At 41.1% G+C, this 23,902-nt stretch overlaps 1 protein-coding gene across 1 annotated transcript in view; it reads right to left on the bottom strand.

Moving 5' to 3' along the window:
* Positions 1–15,830: 15,830 nt before the first annotated feature.
* The window catches only part of anos1a (anosmin 1a), a 30,744-nt gene continuing 22,672 nt past the window's right edge, over positions 15,831–23,902 (bottom strand). The window contains exons 11-16 of the mRNA XM_071902135.2: positions 22,235–22,342; positions 21,160–21,248; positions 19,677–19,848; positions 18,321–18,556; positions 17,753–17,894; positions 15,831–17,036 (exon numbers count right to left, since the gene is read on the bottom strand). Coding sequence (XP_071758236.1) covers positions 16,984–17,036; positions 17,753–17,894; positions 18,321–18,556; positions 19,677–19,848; positions 21,160–21,248; positions 22,235–22,342 — 800 coding nt within the window. The 3' untranslated portion in view covers positions 15,831–16,983. The remainder of the gene's footprint in view (positions 17,037–17,752; positions 17,895–18,320; positions 18,557–19,676; positions 19,849–21,159; positions 21,249–22,234; positions 22,343–23,902) is intronic.

Here is a 23,902-nt window from a genome sequence, read left to right as displayed (position 1 = left end):
GTGACATGTGACATGTTTGGCATAGAGTAATGTATGTTGTGTGTGATATAACCTGAATGATGCGTGTATTGAACTGCATGCATGTGGGCATCCAGGCTACAACTAAAAAAACCCACCGCTCTCCAGTCTGTAGCGTCTGATGCATTAAAGCCTTTTTCTCCTTCAAGGCCTCTTCAAAGACAGCTTCAGTGACGAGCCTTCTCCATCACAAAGGCACTGAGACTACTGCATACAGCGGGTTGAGAGAAGACTCGGCTACAAGGAGGCGTTTGTTCATGTGAAGCGCTTTCAATTTAAAGCGGCACCAGGCGACTTTGCACGTTGGCGACCCCACATGACAGCGAGAGGTAACTGTTTGAATTTGGAGGACTTCATGACCCAGAAATGATATAACGCGATGTCAGTAAACTGCACACTGTCTGCGATCGCATTTTCTGACTGCTTATCTGGGTCAGAGTCGCAGTTTTGGATTTTGTCGTGACTTTCTGTGTGCAGAGAAGTGTCCATACCTGACACCAGAATTTAATTTGGGCAAATAGAGTGAATCTACAGTGATTCAATTAGCGGGGATGGGACGCTCTTCTCTGTTGCAGCCCCACTTTGTGATTTAAGCTGATAAGACAGCTGTATTTTTACATTAAAATCTTACCTAGCGCAGCTTTAAAGTCTCTGATGGTTTCGGAGATGCTTCGGTTATATGAGATCTGCCCTCCGATGCTACTGCACAGCCACACACACTCTAAAGCAGCTCAGTTGCAATGGAGTCTGACACACATACACACACAGAGAGACCCAGCTCTATAGGCTCCCTCTTGACCCAGGCTGACACATTTACCCTGTGAGACTTTAAACCGGGCCGGGTTTGACAAAAGCGGCCCGGCGATAAGATTATCTCCGCTCTTGCGAAAGTCGGCGGGCAAAAGTTCATCTCTGCGGTGTCGCTCCGCGTGGAGCCGAGGCAGAAAGTGTCACAGGTTGAGGGTTGAAAACCCTGCGCAGGAGCAGCTGCTGCCAATCACCACCTGAAGGCAGCGGGACTGAAAAAGAAATACCCTAGGACCATATAATTATTGGCCTTTTATTCAAAATCATATTTGGTGCAATCAGTGTCATCCACCCCTGATATGATAGATATAATGCAGTTTGATTGAGTACATATTTATTGTAGAATTGATCAATGCTACACTGGTTGTCTATGGAAAGGCCTGTAATGCAACATTTTGATCAGATACACAAGTATGCATGAATATTATTATTATCATCCCAGGTTTCAGTGGAGAGTTTTAGTGTCCCATGATAGTCTAAATGTTGTTTCAGAGGCTTTTCCACCCTGACAAGAATAAATCTCACTGAAACACTGAATACTTTTAATTTGAGGGATTTTTTTGACAAGAAAATCAAATCGAGTCGAATTTAAAGATACTGTCAAAAATTATCAGTTGAACCCTACATGCAATCGGTTCTTCTGAGCATGAGCAATTTGCTTCCGAAGCCAGAAAAGCAGAAAAATAAGACGTGAACCTGCGATGGGTTATAACAAGAAGGGAAATCAGGAGCTGCTCCATAGACCTCCAGAATAAAGTTGGATATATCAAATTATCACAGACAGTTGGTGCACCAAATCGTCCTCCCAGTCATTCTCTCTGGAACAGCTTCAGATTTTAAGGCTTGATGACGTTGCCAGAACACATCTTGGTTCTCTGGTTTCTGGCTTTAGGAAGAGAGTTCTTCAAATTGACACAGAGTTGGAGAGAAGCATTGAATGGGATTACAAAACTGTAATCCATTACAATTACTGCAAAAATGTATTCAGATTATAAATGTTTTTGGAAAAATACATACTTGTTCTCAGAGATTATAGACACACTGACATTATTTTACATACCTTCAAATAATTGCTAATACTGATTGTGGATGATGATTATGAACAAATTACTGTATGCAAATTGAAATACATTGTTAATAGATTTAGGAGGCAAAAGTAACTGAAAGTAACCAGGTTTGATAAATTATGTTACACTGAATTATGATTACAGTTTCACCCAGATAATCAGTAATCTGTTATGGAATGTAAATTTCCCAAGCTTGTGTTGTCACAAATATTGATCAGACTTTAATAACATATATGAATTCTCAAAGTGAGCGATATTCAAATTTGCTGATTGTATTTTCCAGTAACCTGGTTAGTATCTTTGTGTATCAGGTTTAAAGCTCTTGAGGCCTTTCTTTCAACCCTCTAATCCCAAATTTCCGGGTTCAAAATGTGCCTCTCAGTGCTTCTGTGTCTGCAATTGCATTTGCACTTGTAATCAATGCCTTTGGTTTAAAGAGGAAATCCAAATTATCGAGGTAGCCCTTGATATTTTTGCATAGATCTGTTTTTTCCAGATTCAGCCTCAGCACTTCCCAGTTTCTCCTTCTCACCAGAAACCCAAACCAATCAATCCACACTCGCTTCTTCAGCTCCAACAGAGTTGAGTCTACTAGTTACTATTACTTCATCAAAATTGTAATCAGTAATGTAATCTAAGGCATTACCCAAACTCAGTAATGTATTCTGATTATAATACTGATACTAATAATACTAATACTCATACTACTACTACTACTAATAATAATAATAATATCTTTCTTTGTGCCACATTTTTATAAAGATTTAGAACATCTGACACTATTTAAATGGCCTTTCTCACTAGTTTAAAAGCATTCCAAGAAATAATCCTCAAACAATTCACAGTATCTGTAATTAGAATACATTATTTTTTAGGTAACACAGTAAAATACTGTTATATTTTTTCCGTATTAAGAACGTGTAAGTTACTATCCTGCCCTGTACTCCTCAGTGTGTCGTTCTATGTGCCAAAATGTCATTCAAACGCTAACTAGCTGACGCTTAGAGGGGATTCCAGGGGTTCTTGAGGGGGTTCTAGGGTTCTTGAGGGCATTCCAGGGGTTCTTGAGGGGGTTCCAGGGGTCCTTGATGAGGTTTGAGTGGTCCTTGAGGGGGTTTCAAGGATCCTTGTGGGTGTTCCAGGGGTTCTTGAGGAGGTTCCAGGGGTCATTGAGGGGGTTCCAGGGGTCCTTGATGAGGTTTGCATGGTCCTTGAGGGGGTTTCAGGGGTCCTTGTGGGGGTTCCAGGGATTCTTGAGGGGGTTCTAGTGGTCCTTGGGGGGTTCCTGTGGTTTTTAAGGGGGTTCCAGGGATCCTTAAGGGGCTCCAGGGGTTCTTGAGGGGGTTCCAGTGAGCCCTCAGCAAAATAAGGAATAGTCTAATTTCACTATAATTCAATCCACTTGAAAAAATATCCCAATTATAGAATGTACAAGGATGACTATTCTCATCATAGGCTTCTCTTCACCCACTATTATCTTCCCATATACAGTGTAGACAGTTCTATAATTAAAATGAACAACAACACAATTCCCCCCCATGTGCAGTGATGAAGTGGCAAATAAAACAAGAGGATAAAGTTTGACCTTGAGTCTTTGATCATCATAAGGGGAAAAAACACCAATAGAAACAAAAATAATTGTATTTTCAGAAAAGCATTTGCATTTTTTCCTTGAAACACCCTATTTTCATATAACCTACATTCATTTGATACCTACTATGATGTATACTGTTCCCTGGGGCAGATGGGGGTCTGTGGGGTTTAATGGGAGTCTATTTGGGGGTCCATCACATGAAAACAGTGGGGAACCCCTGCTTTGAGCTACTAGACCCCGGTTTCTTTTACAATACTAAGGTGCTTTGGGGAAACCTGCTGCTGGTCTCTTCCAAATGTAAACCAAATGCACTTCTATGGTCATGAGAGGTAAATCTCAGGGTGCTGCAGCTTCACCAGCAGGGAGCAGTGTTGTTAAGCAATCCAAGCAAGGGCATTTTGGTCAATTTGGTCATCAGTCAAAAGGTCATGATGAAATAACCATATATCTGGCAAGGGTGGCTATAATGACACAAATGTAAAACATAAGATAACAGCAAAACAGGGTAATGGGTGCTTTATTTGGGTTAAATTCCAGTGGAAATCTGAAGTATGGGGTGCTCTTGGTGTGGGTCAGTACATCAGAAAGGAAAGTAAATCCATGGCAGTGTCCATGAAAAAGTGAATATAACTTTAATGCTGTGGCTTGTTGGGTGAACAGGGTGAACACAATGGATGTTCTGCTCCCTGATGAAGGCCAAGGCCGAAACGCGTTGGGGAGTTTTTCACCCAGTTCTTTGAATACGCCAATGGATTCAAGGCTTTCTCACATTGGATTTACCTTGGATTTGCTTTCCTTTCATGAGCTGAACCAACTGTACATGCAATGAGAGGGTGTGTCCCACTAAAGAACGGTGAGTTCTATACATCTATTCAATGAGAGAACAACGGCATAAGCTATTGACTGTCCTCAGTGCCGCAGAAATCCAATTCAGGCTTCTAGATGAGCGAGATTAGATGTTGACCAAATTGAGCGGCTTCCACACATATAGGGCACCCATCATTTGTTCGACCCCCCACCCCAACACACGCCCACATCACACATCACACACACATACACACACCACCCCTCCCAATCCCCCTCCCCATGTGTTGTTCACTGTCTGTCTTGCTGTCTCTCCCATTTCCAAGCACAAAATCTTCAAAATCTGATATTACGGTATGGCACAAATTTGTAGTAAAACAGCTTCTGGCTGATATGTAGCTCCCGATTTCATAGCGATGCAGGTAGCCAGCGAACATTTTGACATTGCCCATGTAAACATAGAACCAAAATGAAAGTTGAGATGTCCATAGCTGCTACCTGCATCATTTTGTGACATCAGAACCTAAATATCTTTCTGGTTTCAGCACAAAACAGTATCCAAAGCTGGAGTTTTTACGGTGCCATAACATCACATTGTGAACATTTTGTGCCGGTTTGGGTTGACGTTGAACTCCCGCCGTCCGTCAAACGCTTGCTGGGTAGCTTGCGCCGACACCTTTACAGCAGGGATGTTGCAGATAACCTTTTCATGTGCATTATGATGCAAATTTGAGTCCGATAACACCAAACAGCGGAGCTACAGCTATCACTGCTTCTTTTTACCCCACGTTCGGCGGATAGCGAAGGACGGCTCGATATAGGAAAATCAGGTTTAAAAACAGGTTGTGATCTTTTCACTCTGACCCCAACAAGGAAGCACTTTCTGAGAAATGCATTGAGTTACTAGCAAATGAATGTGTAGGGTAAAAGGACGCGGACACAACATGCCCTGGCTGAAATCATTTTTCTCTTCATTTGATGCTTCAGCCCAGGGAAAAGCTATGAACTCGATGCATGAATTTGCCTTTTTTTTTTGCTTTGTAGTAGAGGCTGAACCACAACAGATGGCTGATGGCTTTGATTTCCCTCACAGCTATATCAAACGCTCTATAAAACCTAATTGAAATTATGAGACTGCATTCCGGTTGAGGCTGCGGTGCAAGCGTGTAGTCGGGGTGGGCCTGTGAAGCTATACGGATGTATATTTCATGAGAAACGCTTGTTCTCAGAGCGATATATCCGAGGCTATTTTGTGGTTTTCGGTTTTCGCCGGCACTCCGCTCCGACCTTGCCGCTTCCCACACTGCAGGTCGAAGCCATGAAAGGCATCCGCAGCCCCGAGCCGTTTTTTTGGGGGGAGGGAGAGCTCGCACGTACGAGGGGCTTCTGTCAACAGAATTAGGGCAGGGCGCGCACGTGACAGCGGGGAGATACAGATGCACGTGCGCGAGAGTCAATACGGCACTGCCGCTGTGCTGCATGCAATCCAAAAAAAAAAAAAAGAAAAAGAAACACAGGGCCTGATCAAAACGCAGAACGTGAGGACCCTGTGGGCTTTCTGTCGTGCAGAAAGAAACAGCGTGAATTCTTTTTTACACCGCCTCAAAGAGACTCCGCTGCATTCTCGATCTTGTGAGATTGAAAATAGACCCATGTGATGTTTTTTTTTTCCGAAAGATAAGGAATCTTAGGTGTAACTTTTGCCCACGTCTCTTTGATTGCGCTTATGGCGTGCCGATTCGTGCTGAACGATGTTTTATATCTGCATGTATTTGTTGGTTGATTGTTCACAGCAGACACGGCAAATGCCGACTAGCCCCCAGAATCGGGCTAATTAGAAGGATGTTCCATACTGGCATTTTGACTGTGCGCTCATGTTGATTTCATTTGGCTATGGGAAGGACGTGCAAAGGTTATGAGCATTCATTTAGAGGCCAGTTGTTTTGGCTCTGGTCCTGGCCAAGACCGAGGGAGCTTTGCGGCTGCAGTCAATTTCCAGGCTCTAAGTCCTAGTTTCATACTTAAAGTGGTAATCCCCGAAATCTTGTTTTTTATTTAGTCTCCATCTTTGCTGCGAAGCGCTCATTGCTGTGGTGTTTCTGCACTGCACTTCCCAGAGATCACCTGTCAATCAAACAGTGTGGGCGGAGCTTGGATTTCCTTGTTGATGCAGTTTGAGTTTCTCTTTTCTTTGTCTGTTCAGTCATGGTGGCTATCACTGCTCATGCTAACTACCCAGTTCTTCTTCTTCTGTTTATTCCAAACAAACCGGAAACGTAAAACACAGAGCATGTTTAAAGTGGCCTTAAAGAAATGGTTACAAAATACCATGTAGCATATTCAATTTTAATTCTAACTTTTATGACCAAGAAAACATGAGTATGTGGACATAGCTACCCCGCCGCCTGCTATTTATATGTTGATTGTATTGTCTTCGCTTGCTGTCTTGTTGTTTTGCTTTTATCTTGTGTTGTGTTACGTGTTATACTGGAGGACCGCAATGGAAATAAGCCTTCGGGCTTTATTGTGTTTTCATCCTCGGTGATTTTAATGTATGTAATGACTGCAATGCAGTTAGCCTATATGTGTTTTTTAATCATCAAATAAATTAATTCATTCATTCATTCAAAACGCATCACTTCCTGTGCGCCAGAGGATTTTTCCCAGGAAAGAGCTACCAGACACCAGGTGTTTAGAACAGACAATGGAAAAGCTTTCATGAACTGGCTGTAGGTTGAATCACTACTGTGTTACAGCAATTAGATAGAGTGGTGCAAAAGGGACATTTATTAATATGAAAATGTCATGGATTATTACTTTAATTTGCCTGTGACATATGAGCTGCAGAATATCTCTTTATCTATTGTGTTATGCGGCGTCATTTAATTTCAGCCAAGCAACTGTCAACAGTGAAAATGGATCGCTCTGAAGCCCACAGTGCCAGACACACTATATTTTCTCTCCATCCTGATTCTACTACTAGTCCACACATCGAATGACTAAAGAAGCATGTATTGTGCGCAAAATAAATCCCGGGCCTCCTCACACATCGTCGTTTTTTTCCGAATTCATTTCAGGCTCCCTCGAAGACGGAGGCAGTGGCGGCCCATTGAGCTCGGTGTTCGCTTGCCCACCGGCCGCCCCGTGTGCACAGAGGTGTAAATGGATGCTTAGCGCTCTGAGAAAAATTCCTTCAGCTCTCATTCAGCCGCACTCGGCGAGACATGTTGACTCCGTACCTCAGGGAGGGGAGCACCAAAATGGGGGGAGAAGAAGGAGAAGTGTGTGTATAAGTGGCGGGGATGTGTGTGTGTGTGTGAGGAAAACACAGCCCGAGGAGGAGATCAGAACATATCAACACCTCATGGTGGAACAAACAACTTCATCATTTCACTTCAGCACTGCGGGTGTGAATTGATGGCTTTGGAGCTGCCACGTCCATTATTCGCAGCTTCAATTTGCTCCATGTATACTGTAAATAATTCATGTTATGCCTAAACACGATTATGACACCATCGATTTCGACTTGCAAAAACAGTGTTTTTCTTTTTTTTTCTTTCTTTTTTTTTTCTTCCGTTGGATGCCATTAAGCTTTCAAAACGTCATCCACCTGTGATTTCAGGTTATTAGGCCCCAGACAAACCCCCGACAGGAGGCTGCGAATGCATTTACGCTACACCTGCGAACCGCGGCTTTAAAAAGTAATGATATGAGGTGTCTGCCCAGCCACTTCCATATTGTGCACATTTACTGTAATCATATTTGCACAATCAATCCCATGATGTTATTTTGAAGGCTGGTTTGCAAATGATGGAGTGTTAAATCAAAAGGGTGGTAAACTATATCCAGTTGGTGATCCACCAATATCAACAAAAATCAATTATATTTTCAGAAAAGCCTCCTTAAAATACCATATGTCACCCCAAACAAGCAAAAATGTCCACTATATGATATAATGGCACAGTAAAAATTCCAGCTTTGGCAAGTGTATTGATATTTTATTGATCTCTGATATCAGAGAGATATTTAGGTTCTGATTTCACAAAACGATGCAGGTCGCATATGTGCATAGATTTGGTACATGTGTAGATCCTCAAAAGGTCAGGACAGGTGGAGGCAACATCCCGTTCAATCAGTGTTTCGAGCATTAGGAACATCATTACTCTTACTGTCAAATATGATCAGTAAGCATTGAATATGACAGTGGGTTGCCCAATTTGTTGGTTGGCAACTGCCTAAATGGCGGCGGCGTTTAATTGGAACCATCAGTCTAAACATGCCATGTCTGGAAGTGAGTTAAGGCTTTGCCAATAATGTCTGCAGCTGATCTTTGAGCACTGGAGACAAGTCATTCCTACACCTGCATGCGGTGCTGATGTATGGTGTTTGCAGGGTGGCATAAATATCAAAAATTCATAATCAACTTCCATCGGCAGCATGCAGAGGAGCCACAGCGCTTTCAATCAATGACTATGAGACAACAATAACATCGCTTGACGTGTTTGGCTTTTAATATTTGATGGAAATTGCATTAGTCATGATGAGAGCTGATGAAATCTATACAACCGTGATGTGAGCTAGCTCCGAGGCGCTAATCCCACTAGCGCCGCCCGCGTAAGGCTAAATGAACCGGACAGTTTCTAATTCAGAGACGTACAGGAAAACACGGCATTAGCATTTTGGGAGAGGAGAAGTGGGAAATGAGGGCAGCCTCCTCTACTATCTTGACAGCTCTGATGTATTTGCAACCGAGAGGAGGCTTTCTTTTTCCTTATCAGCGTGCGGATGCCTGTGTGCAAACAGACGTAGATGCATGGATTCAGCTTAGTGTGACAGAATGACAAGTTATGGGTTTATTTGCATGAATGGAAATGATATTCCATAGATGCATTCAGATGAGGGTTTGACTGATTATTCATAATTGATTAAAAAAAAAAAAAACATACGCCACATTATAGGCACAGGTAATGAAATCCTCACATTTGATGCAGTACGTATAGGGTCAACTGTCTGTTTTTCAGGCAATTCAAAGTGCAGTAGATGGTTTGGTGTAGCGTGGCACACCTCAGCATGGCACAGAACTGACTGGACAGGTTTATTCACTTCACAAATTATTAGGACTATACCCAGTGTTATGTTGTGCACCCTTTTGTGCAATCAACATCTCAGTTTTCTCAAGGCTTTGAAACCCTTCTTTAAAGCTGCAATACGCAACTTTTTTTACTTTAAAATAACAATGAATAAACAACCTAGCTAACTAACTAGCTAGGTTTCTGCAAAACAAGGTAGCGATGCTAGATTATCCCAGTTCATCAGACAGCTCATCAAGGTGAGTGAAGTGTTGGAGCCGAAGTTGACCAACTGAGGGCGGGACTAACAATACAATTCCTGCCTCAAGGCTAAAAGTTCACATTGTAGTTAACCTGTCTTCTCCATTCGTCTATGTCTCACCATCATGGATGAAGTGGATTTGATAAGTGAAATCAATATGGAACTATAGCTTTCACCTGGATTCATCTGGTCAGTGTATTTCATGAAAGGAGCAAGCACTCCTATGTTTTTTTGCACAGTGTAGTTTACTTTGAGCATTTTCAAAGGGCTGCAACTGCAGTTGAGATCAGCCGGAGAAGGATCGATTTCAGTAGGAGTATCCTTTGTAAGGCCTCTTCCCGCTTCCTCAGCGCTGGATAGTGATTCAATGGATCCCCAAAGGATCTGAAGCCGTGTTGGATCCACCATGGAACACAAATCAGCATTACGAAAACTGCCAGACAGTACTTCTTCAAAGACAGCATCGCTCAGATCTTAGGGGGATTATCGCACGCAACTGTGTTTTTTTTTGTTTGTGTTTGTGTGCGTGTGTGCGTGCATACGTACGTGCACGCTTGCACACGCATGTGATTGCACTCCCCCTTGTATCTACTCCACACACTCCCAGCTATTTTTCACAGTCCATCTGCTTTAACACTTCAGCCAATGTGGAGGAAGCGGCTGATGAGGAGGATGGGAAATGAAGGATTGAGTGTCACACTTTATTTAACTTAGCGTCTCTTCAGAGCTCCGGTTTAATATCTACAATGATGGCAAAGGCTTAGAGCCAACAAGGGCGTGAAGCTTTAATTTTCTGCACTTATCGTTTTTTCCATGTGAAATATGTTGAACGACCATGAACATAATGTCACAAGTATAGCCTGGTGGTACAAACCAATGGAAAAATAAGCTCGTGTTCCATCATTTCACATCTTTTTTATTATTTCCATGGTGACAAAATAGGGGTTATTACTAACCTGCGACTCGGGAGAATGCCGTCTCCCCAACAAGGCGACCCAATCATGCGCTTGAATCAATACCCATCATCTAATGAATAGGCTGGAACACCTACTGGACTGCATTTATGTGGATAGTAACACAGAGATCAATGAATCCAAGGTTGTTATCAGCTCTGTGGCTCACTTCACTGGCCAAAGACTCTCGACAATGACCGGCCGCGAATAAACTCAACCCAATTAGACTGCCGGGCGGCGAGACAAGGGAACGCGCGAACTAACGGTTCGTCTCCGTCGTTCTAGCCTCGAACAAAAGATGTTTTTCTCCTCAATGTCCCCTCGAGGACATGCAAATGATGAAACGAGGTTGTCTCGGTGCCCGTTCTGCTCTCTGTGGGTTTTCCACGGCTGTGATATATTGATAGGAGGTGAACGCCGACTGACGGACCTCTACATTCATTCTAACTGCCTTACCTTGGGTGCAACGGCTGCTGCTGCTGCCAATGCCTCTGGTTCCTATTAAATATTACTGTATGCCTTATTATTAAGCCAGTGTATGCACCCATCTCTCTCTCTCTTTCAGGGGATGAGTCATTTCTGTCTCTCACTTCAGATCTCTGTCTCTTTTCACTGCTGACAACTGAGTTAATCACCTTCGACACTGTATTTCGAAACACTGGGAGGGAACGACTGGAAGTTGACATTTCGTTGTCCTTCTCCAGTATCTGATCGGGCTTCATTGATTTGCTCCCCCCTGCATGGGATTCACCAATGGTTTGCAAACACCATTTCACATAACATATAGTTTCTAAGAAGGAATAATGGATAGAACCTTCAGAAATTGCTCCAACCAGCTACACGGTAAAAGCACTCTCTTCACGCTACATTCTTAAGAAAAAGGGCTCTATAAAGTAGTAGAAAAATGGTTTAGGCTTGTGCCATAGCAGAACCTTTTTTGGTGCTATAAAGAAGAAGAACCTTATAGAAAGGTTCTCTATAGCATCATGCTCAAATGGTCCAAAATTAATTCTTCATGGTGCTGTATAGAAGCATTTAAGAATGCATGAAATGCTCCAAACTAGAAGTAGTAAAGCTAGACTTGGCAACTTCGCACGTTGGCGGCCCCAAATGGCAGTGAGAGGCAACTGTTTGAAAATTTGAACTTCAATACCCCAAAATCCTTTAAGGTGACATCAGTAAACTGCACACAGCACGCTCATGTTAACCAACCCAGTCGCTGTGTGATGCTTTGTACCAAAGGAAACCAAAGAGACGAGAGAGGAAAAGATGTAACGCTGGTGAGTCCAGCTTCCTTGCTGCTCACTGCTGTTTAGGAGACAGTTTGGATTTCACTCTTAAGTTTTGATTTGTCACGTTCTGTGGGCGGAGATGTGTCCATACCCGACACCAGAATTCTATGTGGGCGAATCTACCGCATCTCAGTTAGTGGGGAAGGGACGCTCTTCTCTGCTGCAGCCCCACTTTGTGATTGACAGCTGGAGTTTTACATAAAAATCTTGCCTAGTGCAGCTTTATCTTTTTATGGACCTTTAATAGTTCTAGCTAGAATGTGGATGATTTGGAAGATTTCATACACTCTCATAAAGGTTTTATACACACTCTCAACAAATAGGGTTCTTTATAGTATCAGGAAATGGTTCTAAGGTGCTATAAGGAACCCTTTTAGACTGCATAAAATGTTCCAAATCAGCAGAATTAAAGGAACTTTTTAAGAACCACAATAGGGTCTTATCTCTGATTTGCCAGTTTGTTTTTGCGTTATAACAAATCAGAGGGTTCTTTGAATCATTATGGTTCCATATAGAGCCAAAGAACCCTTAAAGAACCCTCCTTTTTCTTTGTGCAGAGCCATTCGGGCAATGGTTGTAAAGTACCTTGATAAAATGGTTCTTTATAGCACCATAAAGGTTCCCTTGTATGTACAGTAAAAGGATTTAAGGGTTTCTGAAAGAGTTTTGTGACTGTCCAAACGATGCTGGTACTGTAGGGCTCTTCTTGTTAAGACTGTGCAGTGTATACTGCGGTACTACTGTATATCTTTGAGCATGACCATACTATAAAAAATGAGTTATAATGCTGTTTCGACATAATGCTACGGTAGATCGTCTGCACCCTGCTGCCATAAACGTATGCGCTCATGTATTTCATGTGAGTGGCATTTGCGATAAATCATCTCGTGCATTCTGCTGTACCCGAAAACAACGACAAATATAAAATACACTGTAAACCCAACCTGGGATTTTTCTTCTTTTGGCAGAGCGCGCGCCCTTAGATAACCACACACCGAACAAATCATCTGTGGTTTTATTAAAAGACTAGTGCGGGTCTGGGCTGTGACAAGCTCTGATTTTCTAAGTGGCTGGCCACACATCATAGTAACTCGGTGTCTGGAGGATATTACGTGCACAGAGAGAGAGGCAGACAAAGAAACAGACAGATAAATAGAGGGGGAGAACAGAGAGGATGGGGAAGGACTTCGCAGCGCGGGGCACATCCCATTAAATTACACTGGAAATTACATTTCCATTTCAAGGTCTTTTTACTCATTAGGAGCCAAGAATTCATTATCAAATCTCCTTGTCCTGCTTTGTCCTTGTAAACTGTTCGCACCGCCACTACTAAGCAAGTAAAACAGACACAGGACGCTGCTGCCAAAGCAATGCCTGCATGTCATATAGTCAATAAAATCATCATGTGCGGAGCGTTAAAACATTCCTTCCTTCCTTCCAAGTATTACAAGATCGGCAATACCATTTGGGATATTGTTATCATTACTTACGGTCATCCAGAGGATCATCAAAGACTAAAGGAATGCCGTAGAGAGAAAAGGGAGACACTCGCAGCTTGAGCGTCTCCAACAGATGTGTACGATCAGATTAAAGTGCATAGTCATAATCAAAAGAATGCATTTCTAACAAACATATAGACATAAAACGTTTCCCGCGACGGCCCCATGCCGGCCCGGGCGCAGCGGGCTGCCGGCTCATTCCGATTCCTTTAAATGCACATTTCACACGGTCCATTTCAAGAAGAAAACACCAGATCGGCTTTGATGTTTAACACATCAAGAGTCCCGATTTTTTTTTTTTTCTGAAACGAGTCCTCTCGACCGGGGCCAAGTTTTCTGTGTGTTTCGGGAGGGGGGTTTTGAACACACACCACGCATGAGATGTTGTGCAATATTTCAAAAACATCCAGTGGGATCACCGCCCTTTTGGTGCAAAATCGTTAAAGCGTGCAGTAACGAAGTGCACATTTCCCAAGTAGGTGACCCGTATAGTTCTTGACAACAATGCAAAATACCCCATGTATCACAAGACTGATGACAGCTTGTGGAATTCATATCCATCGGTCACATATTGGGGTCAGTGGTCAGGAAGCCCTTAACCAGAACTTATTTCAATCTGAAGATTTCGGATTCCGCAAGTATGCATGAATATGTTTTATTATCATTATTATTATCCTGGATTTTAATGAGAGTTTTAGTGTCCCATGATGGTCTACATACTGAGGCTTTTCCACCCTAACAAGAATACAAACATTGAATACTTGTCATTTCTGGAATTTGTCTGGCATGAAAATGGGCAAATTTAAAGATGGTGAATATCAGCACAAAATATCAGCAGTCAAACCCTAGATGCTGAGGAAGAAGAAAAATTACATTTACATTTCATCTATATCTTACACATTTAGCTGATGCTCTCAGCCAGAGTGACTTGAGTACAACACAGTGAATAATTGGCCACTCTGTCTTCTACAGTCACTCTAAGTACTAGGTATTGACCAGAATAGTCAGTTAGTAATTACATCTGTGACTAAGCAAGTTAATACTTAGAAACAGTTGAATTACTAAAATCACTCACTATAATAACAGGTTTAGGATAGTAAGAGCCCAAAGGTATTAGACTACAGTTTATTAGAAACACCTTCTCTGTTACTAAACTATGATATTGTATCTGTGTTGTGGGAATTATGTTGATAATGACCTCGCAAATCACAAGTAATTCAGTTTCTGAGGATTTACAGCTGTAATTACATGGTAACTTACTATTCTTGCAATGTATTTACCTGGTAAATACCTAGTCATTACCTTGTAAATACCTAGTACTTATGGTGACTGAAAAAGGAAGGGTTACGGAATAATTTTCTGACCTAGTTGGACAACCGAGTTCTATTCTATTCTATTCTATTCTATTCTATTCTATCTGCTCTCCCCAGCCCTCCAGCTCTCAACCTCCTCTCTCAGTTCATCCTTTTACTGTGTTAAACGTATTTAGGCTGGTGGAGGAAAAAGCCCGGACCTTGAAATGTTCATAAATCCTACGTAAAGATGGTTTTTATGCTCCGGGCCAAGCTATTCCTTATCCAAATGGACTTCCCAGCACAGCGGCAGTGTACAGCATCCTCCACTACATTCATCCTTTTTCACGTTGCATGCAAGTGTTTTAGATGATACTCCATCATGGCGCTATACAGTGGGTCTGAGCTGCATTAACATAAGCAGAGCATTAAGAAGCCAAACTATGGACTTTCAGGACAGCCTGATGTGCGGAACCAACTATTTTAGTTTTTTAAATCTATGGGAAGATTATTGAAAATGTCTTGTATAGGAAGTGTGCAAAGAGTATGACGCATGCACACACACACACACACAAACCAGACAAGCGAAGATCAGTACGTGGCGGTGCATGGGAATGAGGCATGATGCAATGGTTGCTGAGCACTGTGAGAGCTTCTTAGCGGTGTGTGTATGTGTGTGTGTGTGTGTGTGTGTACGTGCACATCCACATTACCGCATATCCCCCGGGGCTCTCCAAACCTTTTGTTTGCACACCAACCAAAGAATAATGGAGGTAGAATTAGAGTACAGATCTTTGTTTTCTCATGGCTTTGCTTCTCCCCATAGGAATACAGTCATGGTTACGCCATCATTATAAATTCTCACAATGGACAAAGGTCACCGCTGGATACTGAAAAAAAGACGCTGATGAGAGGAGCAGAAAGAGGAAGATCAAATAATAAGTAGATTAAAAGCGGCACGTGTGCAAAGTAGGCTACGCACATATTGACATGGAATTTATCTTTACTTTAAAAAACATCTTTTTACAGGGTCTCTAGAGGTTTAGAAAAGGCTGAACACACATACAGTAGAGAGGGATTGGGTTTACAGTAGACACTCGTTCAGACACAAATATGCCACAACTAATAAATACAGACAAACAGTATATACAGCATTTACAGAATAGAGGCTATAGGGAGCTACATGTTCTTACCAAACGGGCAAATTAACTTACAAAAACAACAAATCTCATCCTTGAATCCATTTGAGAGTTTTTAAAATGTTTTGAAGGGAACCAGGCAATGACACTGACAATGCTAAGGGTGTTTGCATGCAATCCCATTAAACTGACTTATTAAGGGGTACAGCAGGTAATGAACTTAGTTAGCTACTGTATCTACATGCTATTCAGATGGACACCCACATATCACAAACTAGTGGTGAGCTTACTTACACAACAGCAGGGAGCGAAAGGAAAGTACCATTTCTTTAACTGGCACAACTTGCATCAAACCTTATTGCTGCTTATTAGTGTATTGAATATGGCATTTGTCCTAACATGAGCATTTTTGATGTTCTGTATTGCTGTATTATTGTATTTAAAGGTGCTACGTGCATCATTTGTACACATCAATATCTCATTGTCAAATTAATTGTGATTCCTTGGTATAATTACCGTAAACAAATGAGACCAGGGTGGAGACGATTGGTCGCCTCTATCTCACACCAGTGGTATTGTTAGCGTTAGCATTTCTCAAAATTACTACATTTCCCAATAAACCTTGTTGCTTCCTGTCCCCCCTCCCCCTCCCTTGCGTCTTTGTCTTTACTGAAGAGGATAAACATGTTAGAAGTGATTTTTCCATCGTTCTTTCACTCCTTCCACCATCTGCCGTTGCCAGAAGCTCTGAAAGCTTTAGCTCTGTTTGCTCTGGAAGAACAGCGCCCTCTTCCTGTTTTGTGCTGTAAAGCAATCCAGCAGATTTCCCGCCAAATCTGACCAGGTGGCTCACAATGTAAAATGCAGTACAGAGGCCACTAAAGGCTGCTGATCTTCTTGGTGATGGTCTTGTTTGTTTACAGGAATTATACTAATGTCTAAAAATGAATAGTAATGATTTATTGATGTTAAATGCTACATGTAGCACCTTCAATAGTAATCGTGTCCTCAATTACCCACTCCATCATAGGAAGGACACTGAAATGGTTGTCAGTTGTGAAGGAGAATCCGTCGTCGTCATGAAGCTGGTGAGGCTGCACTTTGCATTGCGGATTACTGTTCTGTGGAATCTCCGTTATCCTGAGTTTGGGTGAATTGGTTCATGCAGTCTGATTGGCTACCTGGGCTCAGTGCCTCTCAATCATTGGCTGTTTATGGTGATGCTTCCTCAGTCTGGTTCCTGCATGAGGGGAGATTAGAAATACATCAATAAAAAAAACAATCTATCAAGTGATGCATATGATACGATATGATAGTGGCTAAAGAAAGTGTTCACCACTGTTGACTTTTTGCACTTTCTTGTGCTACAAAATTAGTTCGAAATACATTTATTTGGGATTTCCTGTGTAAAATCTATGCAAAGTACTTTTTATCATGTATGTATGTATCGTGTATTATGTGAAAGTACAACATTCTAATAACACAAAAAGCTTTTTGTGTTAGCTTTTGCAAAAGTATTCACCCCCTTTTCTCACTTGCTGTTGTCACAAATACTTTATAAAATATAGAATTTATTCTTTAACTTTAGGTACATTTTGGATATATTTTTGTTTCAATATTGCTCTGATTTTACCATTCTTGCTAGGAATCTTATATCAGGTCCCTTCAGTACATCTTAATGGGACTTTAGGGTGAAAGGTAAGGACAGTATTTGATTCAATTTCTCAAAGAAAAAATAAATCATCCTTCCATCACTGTATAGGGAGCACTTTTCACTTTTTTCCTCCAGTTTCTTCACTGACTTCCACAGTAAAATTAGAGAAAAGTAGTTTTTATAGCCACTGTATGCCATCAAAGATCAGCACCAAAGATACAGATACTATAGTTCACTGTAGATTCCTCAAAGTCACATCCTAATGCTTTTATATTTGAGCTTCCCAGTGAGTCTGTCCTTACTGTGCTTCAGGCTGGTTTGGGATCCAGGGGTCTGGAAGGTTCGGCTGGTCGCGGGGCCGTCGCCCTCTGCCGTGATCACCTGGACCTCCAGCCTGTAGAGGCTGGCCGGATGCAGGCCTGGCACCACCAGAATATTATGATCCTGAAAGAGGAGAAGCAGTGAAATGAGAGGAAGAAGCAGAAGACAAGGCTTACGAAATACAGCAGGGTGTCTGAAATCGTAGGGAAACTGCCAACTAAACGAGTAGCAAAACTGCTGAGATTTGCCTACTGGGAAATTCCACAAATTCTGATCTACAGAATAGCCATGGCAAAAGCTCACTGAACTATTGCTTGCTATTGCAAAAAAAAAAAATGTATTGCATTAAAATGAAAGTCAAATGCTCCCAAATCGATTGTGGATCTCTGAAATAACAGTTGTATACCCTTGGAGAGATTAATCTGTTGGTTAAGAAATAAGAGTAAAACTTTTTACAAAATATGCCAACGCTTTATCGATTACACAGAGAACTTTACCTCAAATCGGTTTAGCATACACTACAGTTTGTTCAGTATTAGTTCAACTTACAGGGGATAGGATCTGGGACTGGGAGATGAGGCTGTGGGGCAGCTTGTTGTTGTCGTCCTTGTTGTGGCGGGTGGTGGAAGGGACCTCCGCCCAAGTCACCTGGTAGCCGGTGAGCTGCCGATCGGGCCGCGCCGTGGACAGATCCCAGCTGAAGACGGCCGTCACGTTGCCGCCCCGGACCTCGAAGGACGCCGTCAGGTTCTCCGCCTTGGCCAGGACCTTCTGAGGAGCCACGGCTGGAGGAACGGGCAAAGAAAAGGAGTAAGAATAGAGAGAATCGGGTGGTATTAAACATCCAACGCAAGCAAAAAGTCAAGAACATATTAAATCAAAATGCATGGATGAAAGTATGAAAAAATATGAGTTACAGCATTATGAGGGTGTGCAAAATAACAGTAGAATAAACTGAGATTAAGACAAAAAAATGAATGAAACATGTATGATATACCAAAATATACCAAATATACCAAATATACCAAATATACCAAAAATACAAATACACAAATACAAATGAGAGAGAGTATGGGAGTATGTTAGCAGGATGCCTACAGAAGGCCATCCAGGCCATAAAGTAACTGGTAACACTTTACAGTAAGTGTTCATTAACCAATGTTAACTAATGCATTTACTAACATGAATTAAGCATGAACAGACATTAACAAAGATGAGTTCATATTAAATGCATAATAAACAACTGCATTAAGTAATGTTGTTATTCATGTTTGTTAATAATGTTAACTAATGTGTTTACTAACATGAATTAAGCATGAACAGTGACATTAACAAAGATGAGTTCATATTAAATGCACAATAAACAACTGCATTAAGTGATGTTGTTATACATGTTTGTTAATGGTAATGTATTGTCTAAATTGAAACCCTAACTCTTCATGTATTAAACATATCCTGGCATTAACAAAAGTCATTTAAGTCACAACAAGCATTACCTAACATGAATAGTGTGTTGTGTGTTACACCAAATGTAATTTGGTATACAATAATTTGGTACACTTGTAAAGTGTAAACTCTTCATGTATTACTTAAACATATCCTGGCATTAACTAAGTAATAAGTATTGTTTGTTTAAGTAATGCATGCACATTTAACATTAACTAATCTTTGTTAATGTTGTTATTCATGTTTAATTGATGTTAGTAAATGCATTAATTAACATTAGTTAATGAACACTTAATGTAAAGAGTTACCAAGTAATTAGGTGTGTTGACATTCGTTAGATGAAATGAATGAATGAATGAATGAATGAATGAATCATTTGTAACTCCATTAGGATTTTGTGTTGTACACTACAATCACCACACTATATATTCTCAAGATGTACAGTTGTAGGTGTCTCACCCACTTCTCCAGAACAAGTGATGTGTTTCAGACTCTTGGCCTGGATGGCGGCACAGGAAGGTGTGAAGAAGCTGGTGCTTTCTGCCAGAGGGCGGCTCTTCCTGCCGATGGGCTGCAGGACGACTTTATACTTACAGGAGAAGAGCAGGCCCTGCAGGCTGGCGAAGCTCTCCTGGGACCAGACAGCAACAAAGACAATTACTAGAAGGCCTCCTTTCCACCTGGCATTAATATCCGTCTCGTGTCTGGATTGTGTCTAGATCTAATCTACCTGGATTGCATTTACACCTGCCGTTAAAATGCACCTCCTCTATACACACTGAAATCAGGTTTCTGTTTCCCTCGCCAAGAAAAACAAAGCTGTTGCTACCTCGCCTTACAACCAAGTTTCAAGTCTGTTATGTATCAATGCAAATACATTTTGTAAGGTTATTAGCATCGTATGCTCATCTTTTCTTTTTGGAATTTGTGGTTGGTTATACTAATGATGCAGTCACCCCTTGCCAATCAGTAAATAAATGAAAAAGCCTTATAGGAATAGAAACTTAAATGGTGAAAAACGAATATGGCCTTCATTGACAGTCCTGGAGACAAATTTGTAAAGCAAAGATAGTTGGATATACACACCAAATTAAATTGAACTTTAACTTGCAGAGTGGGAGATATGTCTGCTTATTAAAATTTTTGATTTTGACCCGGAATTGTAGCGCCCCACTTCACAATCAGTGAAATTTCCGCATAATTTCCGAAATTTTTTGTCAAAATCCAATCAGTGGTGTCTGAGATATGGCACGTGACAGGAGGGAGACAAATTCAGAGTCCCCCCCAATTTAATTATGGAGGACAAAAATATCAAAAGACCCCCCTTTATAGCTGGCATTAATGTGCTTATAATATCCAAATTGTGTCTAGATATGATTTAGCTGGATTACATTTACACCTGACATGTTATCTTTGCTGCCTGCTTGATTTGCATGTATCTTCTAGTTGGATCTGCGCACAAAACTTCCATTTACATTTGTAATGAGGCCAAATGCGTCTCTGACCACCTCTGGTTTGGATGATCGGATCTTCAGTGCATCTTGGGTGCATTTTCACCTGGATTTGATGCGTTTTTGCTCTATCTGAAAACAATCTGATCACCCAGGACTAGGGTTGGGTATTGTTAGGATTTTACCAATTCCGGTGCCAGTTGCCAATTCTTCTTATCAATCCGATTCTTTATCGATTCCTGGTGCATCATTTTCAGGGGTAAACGACTGCATACAGCTTTAGTGGAGTTAACTTTGTTTTATTACACAAGACAGACATTGCTGTGTAGAGTTACTTTGGCCTCAGGAACCAGGACGAAATTGGAACCAGTTCTAGATACCCAGCCCTACCTAGGATGCGGGTTAATGCCAAGAGTGAATGAGATTGAAGAGTACAGAGCAGTGTACATGTCTGTCGTTCTTTCATACAGTAACCATGTAGTGGTTGTTACCTGTGTGATGATCTTCTCCATGGGTCTGGTGTGGTTGTGTGCACAGTACTCCGGTCCCCACTGGATTCGGTATCGTTCAACAGAAGGGTCTGAGCAAACGACAAGAGGTTCGTACAATTACCCTCCTGCAGCAGCAGTTACCCAACGATAAAGGGATTTACTTGACTTGGCAACCTATTAGTTGACACTAATATGAGTCAAGCATGTGTATACACTTGTTCTCTCTGTAGCTGAATGTGCTGTTTATGTCTTGGCTGGAAGCAGAAGAGATCCTTGATCCCTCTCATTTTTTTTAAGCCTTTGATTATCCAGGCAAGGTTACTGAGCTCTGTGTTCTTTTCCATCAACACCCTGCTTCACATTCATACAGTTACACCAATTCACACTGGGAGCTGCCCAGTACAAGCACAGTCTTCTGCTGGTGGCCACTGAGCAGCTCCACTGGAGTGGTTGAGGATTAAATACTTTGCTCGAAGGCACATCAACAGTAGTTGTTGAGGAAGGGGTTAGGGTCACTTTGTCCATACAGTTCAGAGATTAGAACTGGCAACATTCCGGCCAGATGCCTGCTTAATCAATGTAACTGATTAGATTAGACTACATTACATTAGATGAAACTTTAATGATTCCTGTGGGGGGTATTAAAAAAAGGTTAAAAATTGGGTTGAACTGTTTAAATAAAAGGTTAAATAAAATAAATATAGACAAAAAGGGAAGCAATAAATAATTACAGTCAATGCACAGTGTGCTACCGAGCAAGATTACATGCTGTGGCATACTGTACCTCAGTGAAGAGCCAGAATAACAACCATAGCATCACAGAAGCGCACTTCATGTTCATACATGTGTGGGCGGTTTACAAATACTGTACATCACACCATATCATCTTCATTTCATCTTCTTTGTATCGTGGCGTAATTACAGATGATTGGCCTTTGAAACGCACGATAAGCTTTGCGTTGTTTATATAACTGACAGGGAGGTGGTTTACATGTCAGGGGAAGAGGGATTTTCTCCCTCATTGATGTTGTCACTCCCACAAAACACTCACACACCACCTACTGTACATACATACCTGTGCTGCTCTGCCAGTAAACACGAACATGGAGCTGCCCGTCCTGGTAAAATGGCGTGCCGACGTCCAGTATGTCTGCTGGAGGGTTTACTGGCATGGCATTGGTGGCTTTAAAACAAGATAAGATGAAACTTTAAAGGTCCCATATTATTCAGTTTTCATTATATTGTTTTCAAATCTACTATGGCTCAGGATAAGAATAATGTTCTTCATGATGTTTTGCAAATAAATGCTGTTTAGTTAAAAGTTGATTGAATTAGTTCAATTAAATGAATTTGAAGACTAAGTCCTCACAATACTGGACTCTGATTGGCCGACAACAGCAGCTCCTCAATTAGATTACTTCTAAATGAGGTAAACCTGCCGAGTGGAGCCTTTTCAATTCAAATGCTACAAACTGGCCTGACTGGAAGAATTTCAGTAAGTCTTTACTGAGGGAGCCAATCGGGACCAAGTCCAGTTGTGATTTCCTGGAATTAGTCTGCAACTGCCTGGAAAAATTGATGGATTTTTGTAAATGCATTAACTTGAATGCACTAACTGAATTTAACCACTCAAACAAAATTAAATTTTAACGATATCTTCATAAAATGACTGTGATCATATATAAATATATCAATTGAGGAAATTTTGAATTCCTATAATATGGGACCTTTAATGGTCCCCGTGGGGAAATTGGGTCATTATAGCAGCATTGTAACAGTAATAGGATACATTAAAAAAACATGATATACACAAGAATGGACCAATTGAAGGGTATTAAACATAATGAAACTGCCATTTACAACACCAGAACATGTTAAGTAGAAATATAAGAATGAAAAGAATGAAACAAATAAGTTCCAGGATGCATGTAAAGAGGGCAAAATAACAGCAGCGAGGCATACAGAGCCAAAGAAATGAATGAAAAATATGTACGATATAGAAATGAATATGTGAATTTACAGCTTATGTACATGTGCAAAATATGCATCATATTTGCATTCACAAGTCTACAAAAGGCCATATATGCATAGAAAGTTTAAAAACTATTCACCTTATCAGCTACTGTTATACAACTCCCTTCAACTATTCATGTTATCGTTCAAAAGCAGTAAAAGCAGTTTCCATCACTTTGTAATGATGCATTCATTGAAATCATAAGAAAAAAACATCTATTTCTTTTTCATAATGTCAGGCTATTGTCAGGCTGTATTATTACTAATGTCAGGAGGTTTTTAAAGGAATACCTTGACATTTTGAGTCAGAGTTGGGGATTTTTATTCTCCATTCACACTGTGGGAAATGCGTGAGCTTGGAATTAATCTATCTGGGTGGAGTGCAACTCTGAGATATTCATCATCAAAGATTTGACATACCAGCTGGCAAAACTGTTATGTACTTTCTGTCTTTCAAAATACTTATCCCCAGAGGGTTCATAAAAAAAATTAAATAACACCACACAAGCATAAAAGTAACATTTAAACATTGTGAATGTGGATAATTTGATTTTGATCTTAAGACAGAAGCTTACAATTCCAAGTTCACAATGTTGTTGTTGTGGACGTAAAATGGCTTGCTAGCATTCATTGTTAGCATTCCTGATTGAAACCAAGGGGCAGTCGATGCAGGAATGCTAACCACACCAACATTCCATTTTAGGGAAACTGAAATGGAGGAAAAAAATAA

Source organism: Centroberyx gerrardi, chromosome 21 (genome assembly GCF_048128805.1).
Source record: "Centroberyx gerrardi isolate f3 chromosome 21, fCenGer3.hap1.cur.20231027, whole genome shotgun sequence".
Taxonomy (NCBI): domain Eukaryota; kingdom Metazoa; phylum Chordata; class Actinopteri; order Beryciformes; family Berycidae; genus Centroberyx; species Centroberyx gerrardi.
Note: the sequence above shows the minus strand (reverse complement) of the source record. Positions and strands in the feature narration are given on the sequence as shown.